At 34.3% G+C, this 22,007-nt stretch overlaps 1 protein-coding gene across 3 annotated transcripts in view; it reads right to left on the minus strand.

Moving 5' to 3' along the window:
• The window catches only part of LOC123556442 (uncharacterized), a 468,205-nt gene that overhangs the window by 98,696 nt on the left and 347,502 nt on the right, over nt 1–22,007 (minus strand). The window contains exons 20-31 of one of the 3 annotated variants that reach the window (XM_053542658.1): nt 16,755–16,852; nt 16,344–16,463; nt 14,601–14,755; nt 14,252–14,387; nt 12,753–12,899; nt 12,343–12,493; nt 12,124–12,197; nt 11,531–11,659; nt 10,632–10,763; nt 8,484–8,635; nt 7,413–7,548; nt 1,488–5,387 (exon numbers count right to left, since the gene is read on the minus strand). The exons of 1 other annotated variant lie outside the window; for it this stretch is intronic. In XM_053542658.1, coding sequence (XP_053398633.1) covers nt 5,313–5,387; nt 7,413–7,548; nt 8,484–8,635; nt 10,632–10,763; nt 11,531–11,659; nt 12,124–12,197; nt 12,343–12,493; nt 12,753–12,899; nt 14,252–14,387; nt 14,601–14,755; nt 16,344–16,463; nt 16,755–16,852 — 1,505 coding nt within the window. In that variant the 3' untranslated portion in view covers nt 1,488–5,312. Of the gene's footprint in view, nt 1–1,487; nt 5,388–7,412; nt 7,549–8,483; nt 8,636–10,631; nt 10,764–11,530; nt 11,660–12,123; nt 12,198–12,342; nt 12,494–12,752; nt 12,900–14,251; nt 14,388–14,600; nt 14,756–16,343; nt 16,464–16,754; nt 16,853–22,007 lie in introns of those variants that run through there. One more of the 3 variants, XM_053542659.1, reaches the window with a different exon arrangement.

Below are 22,007 nucleotides of genomic sequence, written 5' to 3' on the forward strand. Positions count from 1 at the left end.
TCCGGTCTCTGATATAAAGACATTTAATTTCAGGAAATATATTCTAAAATCTCAATATGCATTTTGCTCGCTTCACCCTCATAAATATTCCAATATCTAACATATCCTTCTATCTGATCTGGACTCAATCAATTAAATGGAGTCCTAGAATATTCAACGATATATTTGCGCTACTAGTATTCCATCCTGTTCTATATCTTACACACTCAGTATGAATGAAAGTATTGTTTATTTCGCTTTTGTTCTTGCAAGGATATCCTAGAATCTGCAATCACATATGGTTTGCTTCGCTTGCAGTAATTATTTAAATACTTCTTATACTATAGTATATGTAGGCCATTAGAACTAGCTGAGATTTTTATATTACAAAAAAACGGTATGTCAAAAATCTTCATGCCTAGGCCTCTACATCGTAATAAGCTCTTACTGTGCATAATCTGTTGTTTCACATATGCTTTTCATTTATATGCATGCGTATTTGTATATCATACTGTTTACAGAAGGCATAAAATTTATGATTGGCATATGAGCTCAGAATGTGTCTCGAAATTTATTTTAAGTAAATGGATTATTCGATCCTATGTATCTAAATAAACGAGCGAGCCTGAACAAACTCTGCCAACCTAAGCTCCTTTAATATCCTAATGGTCGTCACTTAATTGTTGAATCTGAATAAAACAGCCACGAACAGAGTTTAAATTTGTATTCTTATTCCTCGGGTGTCGAATTCGTTGAGGCATACGGTATCCGTCGCATCCGTTAACCCATCCTGCACATTAACTTGCGTTTTCAACTTTTTTTACACTTCTCAATAAATTCAAGTAAATCTTGATCAAATCACCAACATCAAGTAGACATGCACATATTGTTGGGAGACTCGTTCCAGACTTTTTATAACTTTAACTTAGTAATAAAAGGGCTGAATTATTAAAACTTTTGTTATTCCAAATATGTTCTGTGCAGTGTTTTGCGAAAACCACTCAAAACACTCGAAATATGAATACATTTACGTAGTCGTGTACATTTCCATTTACGCCGAAAAGATCTATTAAGATCTTAGACCGAAATAACCAAATATCCTCTATATCGTTTTACAATATCGAAAGTACGAACGGGGATCGGCGAACAGAATATAAAATCCAAAGTTATTGCCAATTACACAGAAACTTGGGGCACTTGTGGTCAGGACCGACGTAATTTGACAGAATGGTTCCAAACGTAAAGGCTAAATCGACAATTGATTCCTAGTGTCAGTTTTACAGATGTCCATCTTTACTTTTCAAGAGCATAGATGGTAAAAGTTTATTTTAAAAACATGCTGAAATTGTTACAAACCCCTTTAATGCTTGTCAACTATGCTCAGTACGTGTTATAATGCTAAAACATAACAGTTGACAAGGGCGGAGGAGGGGAGGGGGGTTCCTGATCCCAAGTGTCTGTGGCCGACTACTCAAGAAGGCGCTACCAAAATACTACAAGCAAGTTAATTTTGTTAGAAATATATATTTATTGTAGAAAATTGAAAAAAACGTAAACAAATTTCCATTTGAACCTTATAGAATATGCAAATAATTAAATATACTTGTATATACGGCCGAGATAAGATCAAATCGGACTGGAGTTGTACACAATATCCAATGTGTGAACTTCAAGAACTTTACCTCTTGTCATGGTTTCAACTTAAATTTATGCAAACATCATTCTATCATAATGTATACACTAAATCTCAATGCCCTTCAAATATTTGGTTCAAAAATGACCAAGGAGGTAATTGTTTTTAAAGCAAATATCTGCATCAGAGAGACTGAGAAAACTACTCAGTTTCTATTAATAATTACATAGTATCTGCTGTCCATATTTTCAAGTTTGGATTCTCAAAAGATGTAGTTTAATTTTTTTGTCAATATTTCAATAATAAATTGTAATTAATTGGGTGTTTTTGTTTGTTAAATATTCCATATATTCTGTCTAATAGTATGTAGATTGAGTCTAAGAGGAAATTCATCTTTTATGGATGCTAGATTGTTAAATATCTTTTCTACGATCTCCCTATTTAAGAAAATATCTATTTTGGTATAAACAAAAGTGCGCATGTTTTAAGTGTTTACACGGAGGCTTTATATCATACATGGGCAAGTAACACTAAATCAAAGACAACTATGTATTTCATACCTAAATGGAAATTACTTACACTGAAACTTAAGCTTATATACTACAGTGTTGTTTTCCCTAACATTCACACTGATTTATTAAAACAGTTCTTTAGTGACATACCTACTAAAACATATGCTTTAACTGTTTATTGTTATAAGTATATCTTCTCCATTACAAAAGACTGAATTTTATTTTGCACCAGCATAGCGCTAAAAAGTAGCCTTTTTTGGCCTTTCTTCCGTTATGTATCTATGGAAAGGTCATCATTTGAACTGTAACAAACCATCATCAGTGTAACTACTGCATTTTAAAGCATATTTCAGTAAATGAGGCATAACTTGACACTCATTGAAAGTCCCTTCCTGATTTTGTCTCAGTCGTATACAATGTATGAATATATATGGATAAGAAAAGGAACGGCTCGTGCACGTAACATCTACGTTTTGAGGATACCATGCATTTAATGCGCTGGTATCACTTTATATAAAGACATTTTACACTTGTTTGGTTTAGGCCAGTAAAAGCCTTGTCGAATTTGGTAGAACGGTGCTATAGAAAACGAGTTACATTTTCTATTCAGTTCAATCATTTAGCACGTTTGTTCAGTATCTCCACGTCACAGAGAGGTTGTGCAGTTATAGTTTATTCTTTCTTTTACCCACTTCAACGCATCACATTATATATACATCTTAACATCGTTAACATTACATACATTGTCATTCAGTTCATGAATAAGAAGAGATTACTGCACTCCACCAAAAGTATACAGTAGAAACTCCGAAAACCGGACCCTGTCCGAACCAAGTCAAAAGTCCGGTTTTCATAGGATTTTGCAGAAATTTCTGAGAGGATTTATATATGTATATTCTTATTTATTTAATCTGACTGTATCATGTTCAATGTCTTTTAGGTTTTTTCTTTTCCCAACTCTGCATTGTATGTCTCTGTTATATATTAAAACGGAATTATTTCAAACAGAAATACATTACTTAAAATGATACTTTATAATGAAAAGAATGGTTTGCTTATCGTGGCGGTATAAATACTTAATAACAATAAGAATCTTTTTCATATTAAAAAAAAATAATTTTATGAAAAATCACCTGTACATAAGTAGTTCTATTAACTTTTTTCTATTAGAACAAATTGTTTTGCACTTTATAAGCTTATCTTTTATAGATAATATAAAAATACAAACACACAGATAAATGTTTTTCACACCTACTTAGGTAACATTTGTGATTGTTAGTTGGTAAACAAACAATTGTCACCTGCTTGAGATTATAATTTTAAAATCAATTCAAAGTGATAACACGCATAAGTTTTGACACTTACTGTCCGGTTTTCAGAGGACGTTTTATGTATAATGTTCCTTTGTGGGCATGAAAAACCGTTCGGTTTTCACAATTCAGAGTTTCCGGTATTCAGAGTGTTTTTTTTAATTGAACTTATAAGAGAAAATCTTGGGACTTTGAAAATCGTCCGATTTTCAGAGGATTCCGGTTTTTTGGAGGTTGCGGTTTTCGGAGTTTTTACTGTATACACTGTAAATTAATTAATAAATTAATAAATGAAAATACATTGCAAATATATGTACAAGACAAACCACGAAGAAGCTGCTAATTGTTATACCAAAAAAGCATTAAAACTGAAAATACTAATAAAATCCCGAAATAAAAAAGATACTTGTTCTAATTCACGTGTAAGATAAACTGCCAACACAGCAAAATCGTGGATGAAGAAATTAGCAACTTCTTGTTGGGAGTATTATGATAACAGAAATACTTGAATGATATGACATTATTTACAACAACAGAATATCATCATGTTAAATATTTTTTTGTTTGTTTTTGGCATGAGTTTTATAAGGAATGATTAACAGAATGTACAATCGGTTTATTTACAAACAAGATGAATTCTTGATTAAAAAGACAGCTGAGGAGAGACTACGCATACAGTAATCATAAAATCAAAAGTACTGCATTGTCAATTCTCAAATATGCATCATGCTTCTCTATACCACAATGAGTAATTTGTTTTACGGTAAAATGTTGAAACATTTTTTAAAAGCTAAAAGTAATTTGCTGAATTACAATGAACTAATAATGGTTTAAATAGTATAGGGTCATTTATTTCGTAAACAAATTTTATGAAACAGCACCTTCATGTTTACATTTAGCGATGAAGAAACTATGGTTAGGCTAGAACTTTGAGCAGCTGCCTTTGATGAGAGATGATTTCGTACATCAAGCCAAAACTCCAACAGGCAATTGATCAAAGGGTTGCCGAAAATGTATTTTATAAACATATCGACATGGTTACTACCAATTATATAACAAACATTCTCTAATAATACAACAATATCATAGGCGTGAAATAGGGTACGATATTTTCAAATGTAACAGATATATAAACAGTCAAAGGTAAAATCAGATCATTGATGTGGAGGACAGAATACATTCCACCCCTAAGCCATTGTGCGTTATAGAAGTGTAATATGTCATCCTTATTTACAAGAAACGTTAAATTCCTCTAAAGCCCTTCCAACATTCCAACATCCCCCCCTGTTAAATCAATCGTAAACCGTGCGTTTTTGTGTGCGTGCGTGCATGCGTTTTCAGTTTTAAGCTCTTTTCTAGTGTAAGTAAGACTTGTAAGCAAAACAATTTGATCTGTTGTATTACGTTTCCTCTTAAATCTTCGCCGTTCATCTGCCAGCACATCATTATCATCAATTCGTTTGGAAGTGTACACTGAGAACACAACAATTAAAAGGGTAATGAAAATAGTTTCATGCTAGTTGCAATGATGCATCACTGCCGGATTACACTTGTGCCTTTAATTATAAACCTCTACATATTTCTAATGTTATATTTTTAGTTTAAGCAAATAAGACTAAAACTCCATTTGAAACAGTAGCCTTATAGATAAAATGAACGTCGAGACACCATCATTACCATGACTTCTAAAGCAAGTTCCACCATCGCTCGGTGTTGAACATACGAAGGGAGTTGACTATACGATGGGTGTTGAATATAGGGTTTTGTACTCATCTATCACTTGCTGTTTATCAGACAGAAAATTTATAGGTATATTACACTTTTTTTGTAACCGACTCCTGCATCACACAATGCTATGTGTAATTTGCATTCGAAGATTTACATGACATTTGCATAGACATCATGGTTCTCGACGTATTCTCGAACAATGTTATAACAATATTTGTACTGCTCCTGGAATAAAAATTAAACATACATATATATAATTCTGACTATAAAGAGCATGTCCAGTTTTCTTTGAAGAATTATAGATAGTAATGGGCTAAAACAATACCACAGAATCATTTACCACATGTACAGTGAAACATCCATATTCATTACGATTAGGAAAGCAAAAGAAAATAAGGACGATGATCATATAGCAACGTTAACAGTCACGTTCTAAGAATGAAGCCTCTCCAAAGCTGTGTTGGTCATTGACGTTTATAAATACTTAAGATATAAACAATGTAACACTAACAGAAAGCAAAGACAATATAAACAACAAACAACTCAAGAACAAATTCTGTAATTTATATCCCCTGCCGAACAGTTTTGTGAATAAAGGGACCTTATTTTGAAAGATATAACAATTAAACGACAATAACTCTGCAGTTTTTGAATAGATCCTGGCGACAGTTGCGCCTGCACCACCGTCCTTTAGTGATTTTTATTTGTGTTAAGGTTTATAAAGGTCCGTCAATGGCTTACTTTTGTTTAGTGGGATTTTATTAACTTAAAGCAATCAAAGGGCAATAACTCTACAGTTACTGAAAAAATCCTGACAAAAGATGTACCTACACCACCGCCCTATAGTCAACTATATTTGTATTAAATTTCATGGAGATCCATCAATGGAGCACTTTGTTATGTGGACATTTATGGATTTTAAAACAATTAAAGGGCAATAATTCTAACTGAATTGATTCTTATGAAAATGCGTGTGCACCACCACCCTATAATGATCTACAGTCAAACCTGTCTTAAACGACCGCACAGGGGAAATTGAAATTGTGGTCTCTTAAGACAGGTAGTCTTTTATCTCAGGGCAGACTTCTGAGAATATATTTAGGTAAAGCAACTGTCATGAAGGAACAATTGCTACTACTACGGAGTTTATTAAGTACATGTATAAAAAGTAAGTATGGGTGTTCTGACATGCAAAACATAGAATATATGCATTTAAAATCCTTTAAAACAGTTTTTGCACAGAAAATGTACATGTATCAGGGTGTGTAGAATAATTGTATATCTACACATTAAAACAAATGTTATTTTACATTGTTTCCTGTCCAGTGAAATATATATAACTATATCTTCAACAGCAACAACGTGTTCATACAATAAGTTGGTCGCTTGGTAACAGGTTAATGTAATGAACGGGAAGTAAAATTAATGGTCGATGGTTGCGTTTTACGGAAGGTCGCTTGTCGCAGGTACATTATTGTTGAATCGCAAGGGAGGAATTTAAAGTGGCCGCTTAGGTCATGAAATCGCTTAACTCAGGTGGTCGCAAGGGCAAGTTCGACTGTACATTTATATAAATTTCCATGAAGAACCATTTATAGGTTTCTTAGGTACAGTCAAAAATCCCTAATTCAAGGGGCAAAAATTCTGCATTTACTGCGTCAATGGGGATGATACTATATGTTAGCCAAGGGCATGTGCTAAATAATAATTATATGAGTTTTGGTGATTCTTTTAAGATGTTAAGAATTTTCAATTTTGGACGGACGGACGGACGGACGCATGCACGGACGAACAGCCGGATGAACAACGCCAAATCTATATTCCTCCACCTTCAACGGGGGGTAATATAGAAACACAGCGGATGGTCAGTGGCAAACACCCACCGGAAAGTTTAACCTTGTTTTTCGTATCAAAAAGCACTGTATGCACACCATAAAAATGCTCATTATTTAGAACAAAAACCTATTAAACGAATACACCCGATGAATTTGCAAAACAAAAAAACATAAAATCTGCGACGATATGAAAGCAGCTCAGTCCAAGAGATGGCTATCATTGCGTCTATAAATGATTTATCCTAGCTATAAACTGGCGACAAAAATAAAAGTTTTAAAATGATGAAAAAAAATGAATTAACTATTGGTTTTTAGAGCCAAGGGATTTTCTTTGCAAATTGTCTCTAGCAATGTGTTTTACTGTATAGACCCTATTTAACATAAACTATTTCAGATTTAGGTAAAGGTGACTTACAATGTTGTCAATTACTTGTTTCCTTCTCAGTCTAACTAGTCTGACAGTTTCTGCAATGGCAACCTCCCGGTCTGTTTTCATCCTCTCCAACACACATAACAGCACACAAAGAAGCCCGCTCTTCTTAGCACCGTCTCTTTAATATGTCATAGTTTTAAGGTTATATCCTAATATATTTCCTATATATCTCGAAACACCAGACTGTTTAATAATGTATTCTGACACTTTAGTTATCCTGACTTTTTCCATTTGTCGATATATACACAATTAGTATATGTCCATTTTCATGAACAAACTCTACAAAACATTTTTCCATAAGATTCAATCATTTTTAGATAAGGTCTGAATTTCTTCATAAAAGGTAATAAAATATGTAGTTGCCCGGTAGCCCATACGCTTGGCTCAATAGGGAGAGCACAGATCTACGGATCGCGGTGTCGCGAGTTCGAGCCTTGGGCGAGGCGTATGTTCTCCGTGACGATTTGATAAAAGTCATTGTGTCTCAAATCATTCGTCCTCCACAGCTGATTCATGTGGAGAAGTTGGCAGTTACTTGCGGAGAATAGGTTTATACTGGTACAGAATCCAGGAACACTGGTTAGGTTAAACGCCCGCCGTTACATAACTGAAAAACTGTTGAAAACGGCGTATACAAAACAAACAAATAAAAAAGCAATTGCCCGGCAACAAAGCAAAAATAAGATTTGACTGAATTTGTCGACGGAGGTAACGAAATGTGCAACACCTCTTACTCCCCATGTAACACAGCGCAAACTTAAATATTCACTGAAACCTCATTTTTTAAGTTTGCTTCGCAACATCTATGGGACAGAAACAGACTTGACCTTCTAATGATTCATCAGGGATCAAACGCTCTTCGCATTAGACGGAATAGAAATTCATTGCCATTATTATCATTAAAATATGCCTAAAACGTGAAGTTGTCAGCCGATCATAAACCAACCACAGGATAAATAGAGTTAATTACACTTATGGATCCCATGTCATCCTCGGGATAGCAGTAAAATGTGTTTCTATCACTCCAGATTATTACGCCTTAAAGATACTCACAAGCATTGTATCACCAGTGGACTACTTTCTTTGCCCGTGTCTTCATTCTCAATATCTGATATTAGTCTTAGCATTGACGCTGTGCTTTTCGGTATCTTCTCATTGCCTTGCCATGCTCGGAAATGGAACATGTGAACATCCTTTTGCTGCTCCTATGAAAGAGTTTGGATTATTTTCAGTAATAACAAATGGTTGGAAATTTGGCAAAATAATGTATTAACGCTTTTTTGTCATGGATAAAATCAACAATCAGCATGGAAAATTATTTTAAATAACTGCCGATTCTGGCTTCGTCTCACTTTTATGCCTTAGTGTTGAATACACATTTTGATCTGAAGTTTGTGAAAATGAAAATCTATCTTTAAATAAGATCAACAAAATTGAGTTCTTGATACAATGAACTGATAAATATAGAAAAGAAAAAACGTCATATAACATATTTTCTTGATTTTAAGCGGTATATAGCAAATAGCTATACACATCGGTCACATGACTCCTGGCGATATAATGCAAATCACACGGTGTACGTATATAATTGTTCTTGCATACTGGATGGAATTTTTCCAGTTAATATATCAGTGTTTGGCCCGTCTAGGTTTACGCCCAAGGGTGAAGCATTACATGTGATGTAAATGAAGTCATAACGAACTACATTTATGAATAAATGCGTAAATGTATGTGTTACTTATAAGTAAATTCCGATTCCTTTAAATATTTATAGAATTAGGTGTGCAAATAAAAGAATATATCACTGATTGCAGGTGCAAATGGAAAATATCCGGCTCTTGGGTAAATATTTTAGCGGTTTCTTGGCAGATAGCCCTTAAGTTATTCTCGGTCGGATTTTCAAATCTGCTTATACAAGCAACAATAGATTTATCAGTTTGACCATTAATTATATAAACACGTATTACTAAAATAATGAAAATCTCGTCAACATTCAATTCGTATCACATTGTACTCATTAAAGGCAAACAACATTTTTTATTTCTTTAGTTCAAATATATTTAATTGCAATTATACTACGCACGCTCTGAGATAAAAGGGATATCGACAAAGCGCTTTTTATGCAAGTCTGGAATCAAGACCAATTTGCCATTCAGTCTTGTAAGCCTTTTTCCACTATTACACATTTGCGGTTGTCAACGGATCGCGATTTAGCCGTCAAGTTAGTACGTCGCGTTATATTTTTGTTGATTGCTTTGTCAAATTTTTAAGCTTCCGGCCTCCGTGCGTGGCCGAGTGGTCAAGGTCCTGACTTCTAATCACTTGCCCCTCATCTATGTGGGTTCGTGCCTCACTCGGGGCGTTGAATTCTTCATGCGGGGAAGCTATCCACTTGGCTTACGAAAGGTCGGTGGTTCTACCCAGGTGCCCACTCGTGATGAAATAATGCACGGAGGGGCACCTGGGGTCTTCCTCCACCATTAAAGCTGGAAAGTCGCCATATGACCTATCATGTGTCGGTGCGACATTAAATCCAAAAACAAAAAAGAAGCTTCCGGTCATACACCATCATTCATATGCATTCCGTTTAAATATGCGATTTTAAACGCATCTTGAGTTTCAACAGAACCATCTGTTTTCACCATTTTTAGTATTCGCCCACCTGTAATGATGTTTTGTCCCTTGTCCCTACAAAACTGCAGGCTGCCTTATCGTAAGGTCATTTGAAATTAGATTTACGTTATCCCTTATCAGTTTATCCCGACCGTTTAACAATTTCAATTTCTGGCTGAAATCAGTTTTATATGCACTATACGTTGTTCATCATTATCATTTTCATCATATCTCCTTGCAAATTTGATTTCATTTTGCTGGAACGCTACTTTTGACAAAATACTTTGAAATATCTGTATTTTCATGAACTTGCTGCGAAATGTACGCAAGTTCTTATGTTGTTCAACTTTCAATTTATCTATCTGTTCCTCAAGCCCTACGCACATGTTACAATGGTTATCAAATTTTATATCAAAACATTTAAATCACTGGTTACTAATTCATTTTCCTAATCTGAATTATACATTTTGTCCTCAATTTCCCTTCTGCTCAAACATATTTTGCTTTTTTTCCAAATGTAGAATGAAAAGGAATACAAACATGCATACGATAATTTCGAAATGTGATGCTGATATATGGTAAACTTACACCGTCGTTTAGTAGGAAACTGTATCTAACTGTTCTTGATATGTAAAACTCCTCTTTCTTTTCGTGCAAAAGTTCGGCCTTTAGTGGTCCAATTGCTTTTGGTACATCACTTGAAGGCCAATATACACCTTCCTGCAACATACATCAAATACTGTTTGGAATTTATCAGCGAAAACGAAAACAACTTTCTTGTGTCTTTTATTATTTCCGTAACTAAGTTTTCGTGAATTTCTTCCTTATAATGAAAAACATAATGCAAGCAATATTTAAGAGAGATTAATAAATAATTTATTGACTTTATTTACTTTAAAATTAATAGATATTCAGATCTTATAATAACGAAATCAAAATTACATAGCTTCTATAGTCCAATTAGATTATTAGCAATGTCAGCTTACATAGAATACTAAAGCATACCTCGAGAGTTATTCAAAACTACATATAAAATCAATCACAAAACAGAAAATGCATCTGCATCATTTGACATCATTATTGGATTTAATTTATTCTATTAAAGATGTACACTAAGGGTCTATTTGTTCAAACTTTTACAACCGGTTAGATTAACCGCCTGTTAAATTTTAATTTAAAAAATTCGTCTTAGTGTAAAACATTAGTATTATGTTTTGATTTTACTGTATAGACTTTTAGTGGGCATAATCCTTAAATGATACATTTATTTTTTCTAAACGCTAAAATTTAACCGGCCGTTAGCTTAATCGACTGTTAAAGTTGCAAACAAATTTAAATGCAGGTTTTTGAATTACTCATAAAGAATGCTGTGCACGATATGTAACCAATATCGATATCATTATCTGACCTTCATATTAAAAGGATCCATTTACATGTTCTTGATTGTACGAAACGTATTTCAAAATCAATTTTCCAAAGGCAAATACCGCAATATGTGAATCCTCCAGTAATACAACTGTTTTAATGTTAAACTCCCACACCATTCTTGCAAAGTCAACAACAGTTTCTCTTAATGGAAACTGTGTAAGAATCATACGATCTTTTTGTCTGTATGTCTGAAAAAGATTGAAAGATATATACTTATATATATTATGTGTTTTAATTTCAATGTTTAGTTATGAGATATCGCTGTAACTATGGTTTAACTTATTGCGATACGTGCAGGCTGTCGCACCCTTTTTGATACTACAATAGTATTCACAATCTGAGTAATATTTAAAAATGCAGCAGTTTACTTTGTTCAATAGTAATCCCATTTGCACCACTTCAAAGGCAGATAATAACTTTCTTCACAAATAAAAGAAGTTTATCAGCAAAATCACGTTTCAGGAGTAACATTCTTTTGACCACAATTAAGTCCATTAAGTCCATTCACAGAACTTTTATTCAGTACGACAATCAAGTTTCAATATTCCAGCTAGTTTTATTGTACCAAAACGTCTACGAAATATTTCCCCTTTGTAAAATTTATGTAAGAAGGCTCTAACGTACAAAAGAAAAATTTTATAAACACACTAACCGAGACAAAAACAGCATTAATGAAATCATTTCTTCCTTTGACAGCCATTCCTAATCTAGGTCGGTGGAGGTTATCTGAAATGACAAGAATGCTTACAGCTTAAGTAATATAGAAACTGTTTGCAGGCAATCGGCTTTCATACAATTTAAAGCGTAAATAAAATTCTCCGTCTGGCTGTTATGGTAATTATTTTATTTTGGTTTTGGTTATTATGATTACCTGGAACGATTTGAATATCTCTTGATTTGGGTATGTTTTCCGGAAGCATCGCATCAGAATGGTCTTTGCTGCTCGCACTGTCAGTGTCTGCTATATTTCGATAAATTGCTTCTGCTGCCTCAGTTCCCGCTTCCGTGTCTTCACAAATATTCTGCCATAAAGTACATAAACAATTTTATTTTAATCAGATACGTTGTAAGATATATTATGAAGGTCTCCATGTCCGAGTGGCGTAACACTTTTAACATTCAATAGTTATGCTATTGTTTTGTTAATCTGTAATGTATTCTTGAGGTAGCTGTTCTGCTTTTGTTCAGGTGGCAAAACAGTCACAGAAATAGACGTATTTATTAATATAATTGAACATTCTGAAAAAGTGTCCGCTAACAGAACTGAATGAAACTACTTACTTCAAATTCTTCATGTAGGACTGGTTTAGGGATTCCTTCTTCGGTAAACAGTTTCCTATGCACATTTATGTATTGTTCCTTCTCACACACAGCCCCTAAGGGATCAAGTGTTTCTGCAACTGATTCGTGTAGGTAAACATACTGCTCCTAATTAACAAAAAATCAGTTTATAAATCTAAATAAAAACATATTTTTGTTATTGTAGGATTTAACCTCGCACCGACAAAATTATTGGACATACAAGCTTATGACGGTGCAGGGAGATCTCATGTGCTCCTCTGGGTATTATTTAATGTACTAGCGGAGACCCAGGTATAGCAACACACCTTGATACATATCCAACAGGAAAAGCCACCTACCAAAACCGCAAGCCAGCTAGAAGGATTGTCACATGTTAATCATAAAGTCAAGGTAAAGGAAAATCGCTGTCAGTCCGCAAATCTGTACTCACGTGACATGAAAATAGCACTTTTCACTTTAAAATGCATTATCATTAACAAAGAAAATGAAGAAAATCATTCATAAAAACAGTATTGGGCATCTTATTAATATGAATTGCAAGTTAAAATAATGATTTTGCCCTTGGAAATCTAAACCAACTTCGGCTTTAAAGCAACTTGCGGCTGACAAACGTTAAAGTTACACATACACTCGATGACGCCTCATCCATATATGGCAATTATTTCATTCATATAACTGGTATTGAAATATTTTTGATATTCGCTTATCGTTATTCATTATTTTTTTCTTTTGTGATAGATGAGATGAGCGTAGTCGCCGTCACATGTGCACGTGTACTTTGGGCTGTAATTCACGTCATACCAAATTCACTGCCCATATTTACAAAAATTAATGTTACAAAGTAGAAGCCGATTGTATAATTGTGAACAATCATTTGTTTTAAAATGTCACGACCTTTATTAAATTAAATTTCTATTTATCAAAATCAGTATTGGTTTTTACTTTTTTAAAAGTAGGTGTTCTTCAAAAGCTTTTAATGAAACCCTTTAAAGCGACAACATTAAACACCATATATCTGTAGGTACGGGAAAGTCACAGTAATTATACTGGACAGGCTGTGGCTTTGACACCACCACGTGAATGACGTCATTGTCAATATGTATTTTGCAACGTAAAACTAACATGAAAAGAGACTGTCAATTTATCTACCTGCTTATGATGGAACAAAATAAACGGATATTCGATATACATTTCCAACGACAACAACTGACAATTTTTATATACCAGAATCAAATTAATCAGAATATGAACCCGATTACCCATAGTTACGCTTCGTTAAGCTTTGGAGATATATCGTCTTGATATATTTATCTATTATGCATCTTACATCAATATATGTATTTTAAAATTCTCCTTGGGTCAAAATTTCCATATGTATATATGAGGAGGCTTAGAAGTCCTTGAGTGTAATTCAAATTTTTTTACGATTTAAGTACATGTACACCATGTTTGAGAGAATCATATTTTTGCGAACCGACCTTTGTTTGCACCATATTCAGTCGCTGTTGCCGTAGATTGTATACACCACCTTTGATATTTACTTTTCCCTCGGATTTATCCTGGTCGTACAGATAATCCAGTGCAATAAATGTACCAGTTCGCCCGACACCAGCACTGAAACAGTTTGTCAGAAGTTAAGACTTTATGTACACTGAAACAAAGGATAAGATAAGAAAAAACAACATTTTCGGCAAAAAAGTGGAACTATTGTAACAGAAATACATGCATGTAACTGATATTCAATTCGTTTGAACGTGCATGTTATGATGAAAGGAGCCAATTCCTTTGGAATATGGTATACTTTGATATGAATATATTGTTCAATACCTGCAGTGCACCATCCATGGTAAACGTTTAGCTTTTTCGTGACCCCTGACCTTTCGCCAGAACTGCACCAATGAAAGGGCAGTGTCAGGGACATCTTTGTCGGGCCAGGCTGTGTAGTGGAACTGCAGTACTGTTCGGCGTTCTCCAGATTCCACCTGAAATATTTTAATCTGTTTTGTCTTCATATAAATCTCTAAGTAATCTTTTCTACAAAAAGTTTTGTTATATGATTGTATCAGTTTGTTCTTGAAAACAAATTTTGTGAATTTGCTAGTGTATTAATTATAATTTGGTATAGAAGACTAGTGTGTTTCCAGTAATATGTACTAGTAACAAATACAATGGCTGATAAAGACTTTCCTTACACTGTACATAACCATGCAACAAATTTACCAATACTGTTTGGTTATCCTCCAACAGAATAATATTCTATAACACTCAGCTATAACAAAAAATATTAAGAAATATATTCTTAATACGAGGGTAATATTCGTTTCCAAATACAGCAACTATTCTAAAAGAGCGACAAACTATCAAAATATACGCCTGACTTAGTATTTAGAATACTATAAGCATTCAGCAGACAAGCTGTCATTTATTTTATCTCTGACTTATCCAAGGACCATAACACTAGAGTTACTTTACAAAACTGGCAGGCAATAACCATCGGCTCAATGATTACTAACAAAGTCTATAACTTATGAATAATGAAAAATGTGAAGAGAAGACATTTCAGGAATGACGCTGAGTACAACTAGTCCTTCAACGTTACATATAATCACAGATGCGACCTGTGTCATAATGATCATACCTATTATGATCATACAGGGAAAAAATGACTCGGCTCCTGTGCATATAACAAACAAATGTATCACATCTTTGACATTTGACCCGTATAAGTGATGGATTTGTCATACACAACAAATTTTACTAGACTAGTAACCATAACCTGCGCAACGGGTATTCAACTTCTAGAATTTCATAATATACTGTTCCTTTCTGTTACACCGCCAACGCCGGAATCGTCTAAATCCATACATCAAATAAAACGCTTGTAAAAATGGGATAAACCAACTTCCGTTCTTGGAGTTCCGATATTACCTCATACCGGATTGATTGTAGGGCGTCATTCTACAACCAGTCAGACTACAACCAGTCGGGAACCGGGTAACAAGGAAGATCAAGCTGGGTATCGCGCCATTTAATATGCCCATAATCATTCTGACAAAATTGTGTGAACATTGAACAAGAACTGCTCCAAACAAATAATGAAAACATTGCAATCGCTTCTTTTATTCTTGCAATTAAGAATGTGGTTCAAGTAGTATCAACTGATATTGAAAACAAGAAAATGAATATGACCTGACAACTTGCCATTGTGTAAGGTTCTGTGACATTCTTACATATGCATGTAATGTTGAATTTGCATGATCTCGCAGAAATAGTAGATGGATGGTATTTCAATACAATCAATACAAAGATATGTATTGCAATTCGTAGTGCATATTTAAAACACGTATATAATACTTTTTGGTCCTCTTGCCTTTTATTATTTCAAAAACATCCTACATAATTTGTTTCACGGAACGTATGGGGCGTTGTTTATTTCATACCCATTCCTGAACAAATTCAATCAAACCGAACATGTTTTCATTTTGCTTGGTTGCATTCTATACGTACAAAGTACCTTCATATACTTGTTTCCTTTTTTATTTGAATAGGAAAAGTGCCGTAATTCATTACCTGGGTGCAGTGAAATGTTCTGATTTTAAAATCAGTGTATTCTTCAACTGAGACAACGTCTGTAGATATATCAGCGTACACTTTAGAGCCCTCATTTGACCAGTACTGGACACACTTGAGCTGTGCAAATAGTTATGAAACTAAACGTTAAAAATATCAGTAATGATTTACCTAAATTGGCATGGATTAGATGCCTACTGATGTCTATACAATAAGTTAGGCGCATCATATATCGCGTAGTAATTTCTCATATGTTGTTAAACAAAACTGACAACTACATTTCTAAACATGTAGCCGCGTGTAAAGACTGCAAGCAGACAACGAGTAATGCATATTTTTAATAACACATAAGTTTAAATGATTAAGTTTTTTGCATATAAGATGCTAATGAAATACAAATTCTAAATATACCCGGCCTAATTCAAAGCAGTTGGTGAGCATGACTATGACAGAAATTTGCTTTGACCAAACCATTCTCCATATATCTTCAACAGTTGTTTCAAGGGCACCTGCAAAAAATATGCTTGTGTTTATTGTATGACTTTATTTCAATTTCAGTAGGAATATCAGGGTTCCAAGAAGACAGCCCGTTTAAAAAGAACGCAGTTTATGACCTGTGAATGTATCCGTTACACATTATCACAAATTACTACATACTCGAGTAAACCAAGTACAGCTGCGATAAACCACAATGCAAGAAAAATAGTTCTTTGACATACGGCTATCTGTAATGTCGCTATCTGTAATACGGTTTTGCGGCCATAAGTAATACGGCTATCTTTGATAATCTGTGTACGTTTTTTAACTACTACCCGTTAAGAAGATCCTTCCCGTTTGACAATTTTCCCGCGTCTTCAAACAATCAAAGTACTGAAAGTACAGAAAGGCTGACTAACAAAACACACTGGATGAAATCTGTGCGGGAAAGATGTTTGCAAAACCTTAGATATTATGGGTTTTCCATATCAAACTAAGGCGACCATAGGGTATTGATGTGATGAACCATCTTGATTAATTTGTGAAGGTAGTGTAAGGATATTACAGACTACAGATGGTGAAAAAATACTGTTTGCTTCATTAGGGATAACATAATTAGTGAGACAAACGGCACATAATGCTCACTTTGGAATCTGAAACTACAAATATAAATATCTTTTAAAATGTCAGGTTCCGAGAACGTAATCCAATCAAACCACATAGGATAATAAACGCAATTCATAGTTTATTCGAGAAACGTAGCTTATCAAATGTAAACCATGGTTTACGGTCGATATATTAGGATTCAAAAACAATCATGAATTTCGGATGTAAACCTGCGTTTACGAATCTTAAACCCCTGTATACGAACGTGAGCCTAGGTCTATGATCTTGAACCATAGTTTACAGACGTGACATGTATGAAAACCGTCCAATAATTACATGAACCCAGGTTCACAGTCGAAAAACAAGGATAAACGATGGATAAACTAGGTTTTTCAAACTTAAAAGCAGGTAAACCTATTTTTTCGAGCGAAAACACAGGATCATGTCGTAAACCATAGTTCACACTCGTAAACATAGGTCCACGTTTGTAAACCCAAGTTAAAGTTCATTCGAGAAATCTAGTTTATCGAACGTAAACATGGGTTCAAGAGCGTAAACTATGGTTTACGCCCGTTGTCCTATGTTTTCGCTCGAAAATATGTTAGTATTCGATAATCCTAGTTTTTCGACCAAGAATGTAATTATTGGATTAATGGATTGCCGCGAACCATTCTTTACCGGCGTGAACCTATGTTTACGACCATAAACTTGGGTTTACGAGATGAACCATAGTTTACGAACGTGAACCTAGGTTTACGTTCAGTAAAATTGGTTTCTCGATCAAAACTATGATTTTTGGTCGTAATTCTATGTTCACGAGCATGAACCTATGTTTACGGTCGTAAACCCATTTCCACGGTCGTAAACCTAAGTTCTCGAGCGTTAACATATGTTCACGTTCTTAAACTATGGTTTACACTCGTGAACCCTGGATTACGTCCGTAAACATAGGTCCACTCGTGAACTTAGAAATTCATAGTTCAGTTGAAAAAAAAAACTAGTTTAAACCTGGGTTCACGGGCGTAAACTATTATCAACGCCCGTTATGTTTCGCTCAAAACTATGGGTAAGTATTCGAAAAACTTGGTTTTACGTTCGAAAAACCTAATTTATCAATTGTTAATTCTAGTTTTTCGATCGTGAACCCGGGTTCACGTTATTATTGGGCAATTGGCGTGCCATAACCGTTTATATATGTTTACAAAGAAGCAGTAATAAACATTGAGGGACATAATATTAAATAAAGTATAAATATAACAAACACAACATCTATATTTCGATATGCTCTGTATACGAACGTGAGCCTAGGTCTATGATCTTGAACCATAGTTTACAGATGTGATATGTATGAAAACCGTCCAATAATTACATGAACCCAGGTTCACAGTCGAAAAACAAGGATAAACGATGGATAAACTAGGTTTTTCAAACTTAAAAGCATGTAAACCTATTTTTTCGAGAGAAACCACAGGATAACGTCGTAAACCATAGTTCACACTCGTAAATATAGGTCCACGTTTGTAAACCCAAGTTAAAGTTCAATCGAGAAATCTAGTTTATCGAACGTAAACATGGGTTCAAGAGCGTAAACTATGGTTTACGCCCGTTGTCCTATGTTTTCGCTCGAAAATATGTTAGTATTCGATAATCCTAGTTTTTCGACCAAGAATGTAATTATTGGATTATTGGATTGCCGCGAACCATTTTTTATCGGCGTGAACCTATGTTTACGACCATGAACTTGGGTTTACGAGATAAACCATAGTTTACGAACGTGAACCTAGGCTTAAGTTCAGTAAAATTGGTTTCTCGATCAAAACTATGATTTTTGGTCGTAATTCTATGTTCACGAGCATGAACCTATGTTTACGGTCGTAAACCCATTTCCATGGTCGTAAACCTATGTTCACGTTCTTGAATTATGGTTTACACTCGTGAACCCTGGATTACGTCCGTAAACATAGGTCCACTCGTGAACTTAGGTAAACGACCGAAATTCATAGTTCAGTTGAAAAAAAAACTAGTTTAAACCTGTGTTCACGGGCGTTAACTATGATCAACGCCCGTTATCTTATGTTTCGCTCAAAAATATGGGTAAGTATTCGAAATACTTGGTTTTACGTTCAAAAAACCTAATTTATCTATTGTTAATCCTAGTTTTTCGATCGTGAACCCGGGTTCACGTTATTATTGGGCAACTGGCGTGCCATAACCGTTTATATATGTTTACAAAGAAGCAGTAATAAACATTGAGGGAAATTATATTAGATAAAGTATAAAGGTAACAAACACATCTATATTTCGATATGCAAAGCCTACGCCCCCCCCCCCCCCCCCCCCCCCCCTCCTCCCTGTCTAGTCCTGTTTCTTCCCTAATACGATGATTAGGAAAATTGACGAACCCGTAATAGTGTACCTTCTTTTTTGAAGAGTATTCCATTCCTACCATAAAACTACTTTAACTAATTTTTTCAGGAAGGCGTAGGTTCAAGCCCCACTAGGACCAAACTTGGTAATTATCTTTCTTTTTTCAAGTAAGATAAACTGTTGTTGTTGTTTTTTTTCAATATTTATCATCAATGATTTGTCGTACAAAAGCGGACATTTTTCATTTGATTAGCCATTTCTTGCTGTTTAAAATGAATTTAGCCTGAAGGGTGAATGTTTAGACATCTTTGAAAATACTTTGTTACATTTTGTAAAAGTTCTTGATTTTGCATTCATTCTTTAGTTTACAAAGTTTGGAAGAATTGTAGGTAGGTTTTACTTCTGCCCTATAATTCTTTTTTAATGCGGAGAGCAAGGCTATAATTCTTAAGAGTTGGAGCCTTATTTCTGTCCGATTAAATTCTCTTACTCGAGGCTCCCAATAAAAATTGTTATCGACAATTTCATTTTTTGTTTTATAATTGTTACGAAATACTTTGAGGTTTCATTTAGAAAAATATGAGGTAAAATGACTTCTCTGCGATCGTTTTGCGCAATGGCTATCACTTTGAAACTTGTCTCTGTTTCAGCTGGAGGAAAAAACATAATTTATACAAGATTAACAAATAAACAAGAGGGCCAAGATGGCCCTAGGTCGCTCACCTGAGAAACGTACCATAACAGTGTAAACATGTTTGACCTAATCATTTCATTGAGACACAAATATTCTGGCCAATTTTCATTAAGATTGGATTAAAAAAGTGGTCTCTTGAGTTAAAACAAGTTTTTCATTTCATATGACCTAGTGACATACTTTTTGACCACAGATGACCTATATTCGAACTTCATCTAGATTTCATAAAGGTATTCATTCTGACAAAATTTCATGAAGATCAATTGAAAAATACAGCGTCTATGACATACACAAGGTTTTTATTTGATTTCATCTAGTGACCCACTTCTTAAACCCTGTTGACCCATATTTAAACTCTACTTAGATTTTATCAAGGCAATGGTTCTGACCAAATTTTATGAAGATCAATTGAAAAATACAGCCTCTATCACATACACAAGGTTTTTCTTTGATTTGACCTGGTGACCTTCATTTTGACCCCAAATAACCCGTATTCAATCTCGACCTAGTGTAACGTAACACAACACGAGTCTGAACGTTTTTGATGTTTTTTACACGGTAGAATATTTCGTACATAACTTTCATAATTCATTTTGTAACTTCTTAAGTCTTAACAAGTGTCATATTTAAAACCTAACTTAATTACTACGAGACCCATTACTAAGTCTCACCTGGTCTCTCCTAGACCCTTCTCTCCGAAATATCTAAAACATCAATATATAGCAATTCTCTAACATCAGTCTGACAATTTGACGTATAAAACGTGTGGGTTTGATATAATAAACAATTACATAAATGCATCAAAAATATATCAACTTGACAGGTGTGTAGCTGGTGTACTGTACTGTATATAACAATTTAAAACAAGTAAAATAATCTTACACTAGATTTCATCAAGGCAGTCATTTTGAGCTAATTTCATGAAGATCAATTTCAAAATACAGCCTCTAACACATGCACAAGGTTTTACTTTATTTGACCTAGTGACCTAGTTTTTATTGATATTTCATATTTCTTATTTTCCATGTTGTGTCAGGTCGTCGAATAATGCTCAGTATAACTCATATCGGCAGTTGTTTCCCGGAACCAGCGTTTATATAATTAGCTATTTACAGACCGGGGTCATAATCTATAATGAAACGGTCAACAGTGTTGAGTTACGAAAAAGTTCCATTCATACAGACATTTCATTCATAGGGGCGAATTAATTTACCATCATTATGTAATATTTTCTAATATTATCTTTCAAGTATTTATCGTTAGAAAAATAAAACATTATTATAACATGTTAAAGCAAATAGATTAATTGAAACAGGTAAGTTTAACAATCTTTATACAACTCTATGGCAAATCTGATAAACGTGGCGAACTATTTGAATTGCGCATGAAATTATATCTTGTGTTGTCAGTCTCAGCACCTTTGAACTTTTGTTGACCTATTTGGAATCTCGATGTATGGTTATAATAGTCTGGCGAATAAATCACCAGCCTAAAATACCGATAGTTTGATATCGCCGCAG

The sequence above is a fragment of the Mercenaria mercenaria genome, chromosome 5, assembly GCF_021730395.1.
Source record: "Mercenaria mercenaria strain notata chromosome 5, MADL_Memer_1, whole genome shotgun sequence".
NCBI lineage: Eukaryota > Metazoa > Mollusca > Bivalvia > Venerida > Veneridae > Mercenaria > Mercenaria mercenaria.